General features: G+C 35.8%; 1 protein-coding gene across 2 annotated transcripts in view; it reads left to right on the top strand.

The window, feature by feature from the left end:
- The first annotated feature begins 301 nt into the window (after positions 1-301).
- The window catches only part of LOC107699311 (ninein-like protein), a 34,351-nt gene continuing 24,319 nt past the window's right edge, over positions 302-10,333 (top strand). Inside the window, exons 1-4 of one of the 2 annotated variants that reach the window (XM_016500528.1) lie at positions 302-480; positions 1,920-2,131; positions 2,203-2,299; positions 3,952-4,145. In XM_016500528.1, the coding sequence (XP_016356014.1) occupies positions 1,949-2,131; positions 2,203-2,299; positions 3,952-4,145 (474 nt within the window). In that variant the 5' untranslated portion in view covers positions 302-480; positions 1,920-1,948. Of the gene's footprint in view, positions 481-1,919; positions 2,132-2,202; positions 2,300-3,951; positions 4,146-10,333 lie in introns of those variants that run through there. The other variant, XM_016500529.1, reaches the window with a different exon arrangement.

Below are 10,333 nucleotides of genomic sequence, written 5' to 3'. Positions count from 1 at the left end.
GGACTCTCACAGTCTGAGAATTAAATGAGCTGTGAAGAGAAGAGACTATGTAAACAAATGTTTCTTCTTCTTATGTAAAATACAGTGCTCCACCTACACGGTTATGTTTATTTTCTCTTACAGTAGGCACAATATAATGCAACAAAGTAATGCAACGCAATGCCAGTGGTAGTCTCTGGGGGTTCAGTAAGAGTCCACCGCCTGACCAGGAGGGGCTGCAGAATGGAGCATCTCTGAGTGAGCAGGAACGCTTGGTACCTCCCCGCCGCTCAACGCTGCTGCGCTCCGGCGGACACTGCACCACAGCGTACCCTCTAGACTGGACACTTCTCTAGAATCTGTTACTTATGTCCGTTTTAAAGGTCAACGCATCTTTTCGTCTTTGGTCGTTCACTTTATGACCATATGTTTTAGGAAACTCAACTGATGCTGGACATAAAGTGACTTTTACGGGAACGGAGTCGGTGTGCGTTTACAACGGTAAGATTAACGTTACATTTCACTGATGTCACGTTAACGCGTTTCTCCTTCAGTGGATCGCCTGCGCATCTCTAACGAGTCATGGGGTTTTCAAAGTGAATGTTTACAATGGAAAGTACCACAGTCGAAATATTTTTTCTTTTGTTTTACTCTAGTCTTGTCCTCGTTCCCATGGTGAACGTATACCAAGCCCGCGTGCTGCATTGTGGGATACCTGCAGGCTTTATAAAATCGATTTTATTGGGTTAATTTACAAATGCATTTCTCTTTTTGTCTGTTATTGTTAAATAACTGATGTAAGATTTAATAACGTGTGAAAATGTTACATGGAATTAATGAAAACATCCAAAGACCCATTCTGATTTGACTATCAGAGGAGTTTATGACTCTGAATTCGTGACCATTCAGCCAGTTCCTTAGTGGATTGATTGGTTTTTAGGTAACTTTCTTTAAGTATGAGATATTTTAAGTCTGCTTTGTCCTCCACCGTTATCAGAAGTCACTTGAGATTACTGATAAATAAGCCCAGGCTCTTATTGGCTCAAAACACCGGTTGTACCAATACAATAGTATTCTTTACAAAAACAAAGACTCCTTAAAACAATAAAACCAGCAGGATAACAGAAGAAAGGTTTAACTGTAAAGTATAAAAACAACAAGGCAGGTGTAGTAAAGTAGTAGTAAATGCATAGCCTACAAAAAGTGCCATAAAATGAAATTTGATTACTGTATATTACTGTATAGTGTTTAAATATTTACACTACTATTCAAAAGTTTGTTTTTTTAAATGTTTTTGAAAGAAGTTTGTTACTCTCACCAAGAATGCATTTATTTGATCAAAAGTACAGTAAACTGTAATATTGTGAAATATTATTACAATGTAGAAGAACTGTTTTTAATATATTTTATGATTTAATTTATTCCAGTGATGGCAAAGCTGAATTTTCAGCATCATTACTCCAGTCTTCAGTCACATGATCTTTTCAAAATCATTATAATATGACGATTTGCTGCTCAAGAAACATTTATTATAATCAATTTTGAAAACAGTTGTGCTGCTTATTATTTTTGTGGAAACCCTGATACTTAAAAAAAAAAAAAAGAACAGCATTTATTTGAAATAGAAAGATTTTGTAACATTACAATGTCACATTTGTTAAATGTAATTTCTTGGAAAAAACCTTACTGTCTCCAAACTTTCCAATGGTAGTGTATGTACAGAATACATATCTCTGTGTCTAAATTGGCAAATGCATCATAAACTGCATCATAAACTCATAAACTGCAAAAATATGTTGTGATTACATTGTCAGATCAGTGATGTGTATTAGTTCAATCAATTACTCTCTATTTAGGCTAAAGAGTCTGGTGCTCATACGGCAATGCCGAATTGACCACAAGCCTAGTTTATCACTTTTAATTCTGCATTCATGTCCCAGACTTTGCTGGCTGTGCAGTATGTGGTGGGATGGATGAGGAGGAGCAGAACCGCTACGTGGCCCAGTTGAAAGCTGAGTTTGACAGCTGTGACACCACCGGGACCGGTTACCTCGACAAACAGGAGCTCACTGCCTTATGCCACAAGCTGAGCTTAGATGCCCATCTCCCCTTACTGCTGGACACTCTGCTTGGACCACAACATTATGCCAGGGTAAGCTGAACATCCCTGTGTCTCTTATCCTAATGCTGTATTATAGATCTTAAGATAATGTATTTTTGCAGGTGAATTTTGAGGAGTTCAAAGAGGGCTTTGTGGCTGTGCTGTCAAGGTCTTTGGACTTTAGTACTTCAGAGAAGGAAAGCAGTTATCTTGAACCAGGTACTCGACTAGAAAATGACCTTTATATACCTTCAGGCTTATCAGAGTTTCCAGGCCTGTGTTTATCGTCATGATTTTTTGTTGCTAGTCAGTCTGGACCTTGTGGACTCAAGGTTTGTTGATGGTACATGATGTGTAGTTGATCTAACTTGAGTACTCTGAAGAACTGATCTGAACACATCCGGGTGTTATTGTATAAATTATTATTTGTATTTGTTAATGAATAGCCTGGTATATTTATGGTTAGTTACACTACTGTTCAAAAGTTTGGGGTCTGTAATATTTTTTTATGTTTTTGTTGTTTTCCTAGGCTGCATTTATTTGATCAAAAATACAGTAAAACAGCAATACAGTGAAATATCAGTACAGTTTAGGCTGTTTAATATAATACATATTAAAATACAATTTATTCCTGTAATGCAAAGCTGAATTTTCAGCATCATTACTCCAGTCTTCAGTGTCACATGATCCTTCAGAAGTCATTCTAATATGCTGATTTGCTGCTCAAGAAATATTTATTATTATTATCATGTTGAAAACAGTTGTTTGTGGAAACCGTGATTCATTTTTTAGGATGCTTTGATGAATAAAAAGTACAAAAGAATAGCATTTATTTGAAATAGAAACCTTTCGTAATAATGTAAAAATCTTTACTGCCACTTTTGACCAATTTAATGCATTATTACTGAATAAAAGTATTAATTTCTTTAAAAAAATATTTTGAACCCCAAACTTTTGAACAGTAGTGTGTTTTTAGAGCATTGTGGTTTATGTAAACAGTTAAAAAGCATGCAAATTCCAGCTTATCGTTAGAGTTTTTCAATTATTAATATATGGCCCTAGAAAGTATTTTGACATTTAAACCACACTTCATACGTCCATTAAAAATTATATTAGAACCACTGGATAAAAGCAACAATGTTTAAGAAAATTGATGTTTGATGTGAGAAAAGGTCTAGCATCATTTGCTTTTGTCACTGGAAAATTAAACATAAATATGAGAATACAGAAAGAGAAAACAATCATTATTTTAAATTTAGGCAATGTTTGGTTTTTATGACATTTTTATGTCGTTACTAAACATCTTTGCGTTTATTTGGATTAAAGACATTGTTTCAGATAACATTATTATTATTAACATGTTTAAGAAGACAAAACGCAGGCATTCCTGCTTATTCATGAAGGCATGCACAATAATAGCTCATAATACCTTGAAGGCCTAAGTTGTTATGGCTCTGTTCATAGAGCCCTAATAAGTAATACAGATGCTGAAACGTTTTGTGCAGGTCGTTTTTAAACCAAAGCCAGAATAACATTTGTCTTTTTTAATAGATGCATTAGGGAGACTGGTACATTAGTGTATGTTGTGAAATCTCAGTGCTCAACGCTTAAAATTATCTTTAAAAATGGAAAACCTGAACGCTATGATGAAAAACAGATGTTCAAGCATTGAACCTGGGTTTGGAGATGTTCCATTTAGGTTTTCATTTCCTTTCAAACATATTTCTCATTTTATGAAAAAGGTTATGACATAAAACAAATGATGTGAGATCACCTACTATTGCTATTACCACTGTTATTTCTTCATTTTGACTGCTTCTGGCATACTTTAATTATCTGTCGCTCTAAAGCATAATTTCCTGTGCTTCTAGCAGTCCCAGAGGAGGTGAAGCCTAAATATGTGAAAGGAACCAAGCGGTACGGGCGGCGATCACGGCCAGACAAGACTGACTTAGAGCTGACAGCGGACTCAGAAGATTCACCAAAGTTTGGGACTGACAAAGTAGAAAGAAACGGTGTGAGGAGAGCCAAGCTCAGACGCTCCACCTCACTGGAGAGTGTTGAGGTAAAATTCATGATACCTACACTACCTTTAAAAAATTTGGGGTCAGAAAGATTTTTAAAAAAAGAAATGAATACTTTTATTCAGCAGGGTGCATTAGAGGGATAGTTCACCCAAAAATGAAAATTTGATGTTTATCTGCTTACCCCCAGGGCATCCAAGACGATGGAGACTTTGTTTCTTCAGTAGAACACAAACTGAGATTTTTTAACTCCAGCCGTTGCAGTCTATCAGTCGTATAATACATGGCAATGGTAACAAAATCTATGAGAGTAAAAAAAAAAATGCACAGACAAATCCAAATTAAACCCTGCGGCTCGTGACGACACATTGATGTCCTAAGACACGAAACGATCAGTTTGTGCGAGAAACCGAACAGTATTTATATCATATTTTACCTCTAATACACCACTATGTCCAACTGCTTTGAGCGCGCGCATGGCATCCGATGCGTGAGGTGTGTACGCGCTCTGGCGTAGTTTACGTTAATGGGTGTGTTGATATCCAGCCGAAGAGCAATCAACCATAACTTCAGGCGAGCAGGCTCAGAAGTTGGGAATACGTGGAAAGTCACCACTCCCGAATGAGTTCGCGCGAGAGAAAGTAATCTTAGTTTTAAGTCGGTTTGAACAATCCGGATAAGCGCAAGTACCATTTTGATTAGCCGTCGTACCTACAATGTTTGTGCACTGTGTAAACAATGAGTGACGTATACGTGCGAGAGATCACTTCTGGCGCTTTCGTAAACTACGCCAGAGCACGTACACAGGTGTATTAGAGGTAAAATATGATATAAATACTGTTCGGTTTCTTGTACAAACCGATCGTTTCGTGTCTTAGGACATCAATGTGTCGTCACGAGCCGCAGGGTTTAATTTGGATTTGTCTGTGCATGTTTTTTTTTTACTCTCATAGATTTTGTTACCATTGCCATGCATTATACGACTGATAGACTGCAACGGCTGGAGTTAAAAATCTTCGTTTGTGTTCTACTGAAGAAACAAAGTCACCTACATCTTTGATGCCCTGCGGGTAAGCAGATAAACATAACATTTTCATTTTTGGGTGAACTACCCCTTTAAATTGATCACAAATGTCATTTTTGACATTTATAATGTTACAAAATCCTTTTTTTTTTTTTTTAATAAATGCTGTTCTTTTGAACTATTCTTTCAAAAATCCTGACAAAAGTGCCACAGTTCCACAAAAAGTTTAAGCAGCACAATTGTTTTTAACATTGATAATAATAAGAAATGTTTCTTGAGCTGCAAATCAGCATATTTGAAGGATTTCTGAAGGATCATGTGCCACTGAAGACTGGAAGTAATGATGCTGAAAATTCATCACTTTGCATCTCAGGAATAAATTAGATTTTAAAATATATTCACATAAAAAAACACATTTTAAATTACAATAATATTTCAGGATTTTCGATCAAATTAATTCAGCCTTGGTGACAATAACAGACTTAAAGTCTTGCAGACCCCAAACTTTTAAGCGGTAGTGTATATTCACTCTGTCTATTTTCATTTATATTAATAATTGAAAGAGCATGTATTTAAAATCTAACAACATAACATAACATAACACTCAAAGGAGACTGAAGGTGAAAATAGGGGTGTCATCTTGGGACTGTATGCAAATAGGCATGCAAATATTAGCACTTAACAGTGCAGTGTACTTGAGGTGTCATATTGTTAGTCAATTGAAGAGCTGAATCAGTGTGATTCTAGTGAATGCATCTGGGCCGACCTGCTTTTCTCAGACAGGAAGTGCGGCGGTGTGGAATGTGCAAGTGCCGGCCCATAGTGCAGCCCCCACCTTCACCAGACTTTAGTGTTACTTTTGGCTCAGGATCAAAAAATGGCTCATTTCACATTCTCTTTTTTTCCCTCAAAGAGCAGGAGCTCTCATAAAAGGGGTTTGTTGTTTCTGCTGTGTCTGTACTTTTTCTTCTGGAGTCATTTTACTTGTGCATAGCAGTGCCAGACCAGAGAGCCAGTGCAAATGCAAACCTGTGCTGCTGGATCCCTCATTTCGTGTGTTTTATTTTCAAGGAATTATTTTGGATCCATCTTGGTTTGGTAATAGAAACAATAGAGGATGATGATGTTTTTTCTTGCTCATGCACGTCACATGTCCCTGTTACTGTTGCAGTTGTTTGCTGAGTTAAAGGGTTGATTAAATAAGCAGCTGTCTACCCTTATGAAAAAGAAGTGTGCTTAATTATATTGAATGTGCACTTGTAGTGTATCTTAACAGTAGATTTTTTTTTAATCTGTGCTTGCAGGATATATAATATTAATTAAATAAATGCCACATAAGTGTACTTAAAGAGAGAACATTACATTACTTTTTTCTAAAACACTTAAGTATACTTTTAAAAAGTTCACTTTGTAATAATGTCAAATAAACAACTAACATACTAAAGCAGGTGTGAAGTGCTTTTTTAACTGTAATTTTAACTGTAGTGTTATTTGATATTATATTTAAAGTTAAAAGTATATATAGTATTATAATATATATAAAGTATTTTAAATGTAATAAATTGCAACATCATTACAAATGTGTAATTACAAATACATAACATACTGTACAAGTTTCAATAGAAAGATTTTTTTTTATTTGTAAGTATATTCAACAGTACACTTTAACCATATTTCAAAGACAGTAGTGCTGGGCGGTATGACCAAAAATGTATATGTCTTTGTATGTAAATGTAAATGTCTTTTTAAAATTATGCTTAAGTGTACTTCTTTTTCACAAGGTTAGAAGAGACTAGCAATGTGCTAAAACCACTCAGATTATCATGGTTGTAACATTTACATTTTCCAAAACAGTGTAAAAATCTAAGTCTAATGGCGCAGTTTGGGTTGAGACTTCTTGAGAGAGTAGGCCACAGTCTGTGGAGGACTTGTGCTTTAGCCAAGAATGAAAGCAGGCTGGTCCATCAGAACAGTTTATGTTGGCAGCGACCAGCATTTGGTGTTTATGAACCAGCCCGCCAGGCTCCGTTTGGTCCGGCGTGTTTTAGTGCCTGTGTGTTCATCCTGGTGTGTTTTATGTGTCAAATGTGTTCAACCAGGATTAGAGGTCTTGGTCTGGGTGGAGCTCAGGGTACAAAGCATCAGCTGTGGTCACAAGGCCTGATAATGTGAAGTACAACAAGGAAAGGGTTTGGCTATAATTTGGCATGGCGCTTCCTCTAACTGCGCCTCTCATTTTAGAAACGCATACTTGCATACCAGAGCCCTCCCTCGTTCTCTTTCTCTCTCTACACGTCTCTCCCATTCTGTTCTCCTTTTCTTCTCCCGATCTCCTCTCTCACTTTTCATAACAGTGTTTGAAATATTTAGAGCTTTTATATAACCCAGTACACGCTATTTTGATGAATGGGGGAGATTACATGCTCTAAATCGACTCTTTGCACGGTCACTAGCGATTCTGTGTTACTCTGTAGCAGGAAGATCCAACTTATCGTGTCTCGTACAGTAATCTGATGAACATGCACAGTACAAGTATTATGTAAAAGGTTTAAGGTTTCACAAGGGTGTCCGTGAAGTTTTAAACATCTTAAATACACAAAACTGAAAACTGTAAAAACAATCTTAGATATGTAATACTCTGAACCTATTTTGTTATAGTTCTTTAAGCTGTCTCATGTTGTTGAATACTTTCAAAAAGCTAAAAAAAAAAAAATGCTAAAGATTATCATGATTTTATTATTTATTTTATTATCTTTTTTGACCATTCCTAATCATCAATTATCATTCAAACTGATCACACTGATGTGGCATTTAACTTTGCTGAAGCTGAAAAGTTTTATTTATTTACATTTTATATTTAATGAAGGTCCTACATTTGTCTTAAAATAGTAGAAGTAGTAGTAGTTGTTGTAGTAGTAATTTGCATTGAAGATCTTTAAAAATAAATTACATTCCCTAACATGCAGAAACCCTGTATTTTTAGTCAGTACTGTGTACAAACTAAATGTAAAACAGCCATTAAAACTGTAAATATAAATACAGGATGAAAAATAACCCCAGAAATGTTGCTATAGCACTTAACTGAAATTAATAGATTTAAATCGAAGTAATAAAGTTAATAAAACTAAAACTGAAATAAAAATAAAAATAAATTATAGCTCAGTAGAAAAACTAAAACGAATGAAGCACATGACAAAATTACTAAAACTTGAAGTAAAATTTCAATTAAAACCAAAAATATAAAAATCAAAGCTAATTTGAAATAGTATGATTGTAGGATGATTGTAATTGAAATTTTTTTTGTCTTAAACAGAAAAGAACGGCTCTAGTAACACCAAAGTCATGGGTTCGATTCCCAGCAAATGCATGAATTAAAAAAAAAAAAAGAAAAGGAATTGAATGCAACTTAAGTCGCTTTGGATAAAAGTGTCAGCCAAATGCATATATATAAAATATGTAATATAAATATAAAATATGTCATGGTTGTCTGTATAATTAGACAAAAGAATATGCAATCATAATTAACCATTTACTTTTTTGATGCATGTTCCTGGTCTTATTGGGTATAATATATTTCATGTATGTTATTCCAAATAGGATTTCATCATGTTTTTTTTTAATCTAAATGCATTATCTTGTTTCACCTTTGAAATAACGTTCCTTTTCGAAAATATATACACAATATTTTATATTTTCATAACATTTTTTAATAAAATTCCAGATCTCTCCAGAAATACATTCGATTATGGCAGTAAAATGGGTTGCAAACTATGCTTCACATTGATTTACCCCTAAATGCTGTATCAGTATCAACACAGTGTTGCTTTACCATGACTGTAAGTCAAACGAGCAAGCAAGTTAGATGGACTGAATGAACAGAATCTGCACCTTAACCTAACCCGTCCCACTCATCCACCTCTTGTATCAATAAACCATCCTGTCTTTCACTTACCCGTTGTGTCTGGCCTTGCTTTATGACACACAGAGTCACAGGCCTCAGCACAGATTCCAGTCCATATAGTCTTTTACAACATTCATATGAGCAACAACACTACTTGCTAATGTAAATAATTCAACCAGCTGTGATAAATATTGCACACAAACCTTGTCATGCAACATAAATTTAGTTTTGTGTACGTCATCGACTAAAATGCAACACATTTCATCAGGCAGAAGCTGAGGAACATTCTTGATGAATTGTAATCAAGTCTTTTAAAAGTATCTCATGTCTGTTGATTGCTTGGGGGTTTTTGTACACCCCAATTAGAGAGTTGTCTTTCCTGAAAGACCTCCATATATCCATGCTTTCCTGAACGATGCCTTAGATGCATTGTGCAATGTGCCTCACTTCATTTCCCAGCGGAGATCAATTAAGTGTTTTTTTTTTTTCTCTTACTAAATCTGCACTATTTGACTCAGAGAGAGAGAGAGAGAGAGAGAATATAAGACATTCCGCTCTCTGCTTTCCAACTGAAAAGCTGTTTGTGAACAGTTATGTAATGTTGTTTAAAATTTAATGCTGATGGTAATTGATTGTGGCTTGTCCCATATTGAGCTGGGTTTACTCTTTTGTTGCTGGAGGCTGAACTGCGTATCGTTTCGATCAGTGTATACAGTTATATTTTGCATTTGATCAGCCTACATCGATCAAACCACAGATAACTTACAGGTCAATGACTGAGTCAAAATGTAATCTACCACTAGATGACACTAGCACAAATCAATTCATGTACATGTACCAAACGCTGTGTAAGTTTACACAATCTACCTTAAAGGGGTCATATGATGCGATTTCAATTTTTCCTTTCTCTTTGAAGTGTTACAAGCTCTTGGTGCATAAAGAAGATCTGTAAAGTTGCAAAGACTAAAGTCTCAAATCCAAAGAGATATTCTTTATAAAAGTTAAGACTTGTCCATGCCCTCCTAACTACCTCACTGTGTGGGAAGATTTGCATAACGCCGCCCAAATGTTCACGCAAAGAAAGAAGGCGTAACTTTTATTCTCGCTGTAGTATTGTTGCCGCCGAAACTACTTTGTTTGGCCTTCCAAAAGAGGACGATATCCGTGGACGAAGCGGAGTCCAGCCCGGGGTCGTCACATGTGGTTGCCGCAAGCCTCCTTTGTCGAATCCGCCGGGCGCCGCACACTCAAGCCGCTGTGTGTTTCGTTGTGAAAGCGAAACTACTTTGTTTGGCCTTCCAAAA

This window comes from Sinocyclocheilus anshuiensis, unplaced genomic scaffold (assembly GCF_001515605.1).
Source record: "Sinocyclocheilus anshuiensis isolate Anshui unplaced genomic scaffold, SAMN03320099.WGS_v1.1 scaffold450, whole genome shotgun sequence".
NCBI lineage: Eukaryota > Metazoa > Chordata > Actinopteri > Cypriniformes > Cyprinidae > Sinocyclocheilus > Sinocyclocheilus anshuiensis.
This window is presented reverse-complemented; position numbering and strand designations above follow the sequence as displayed.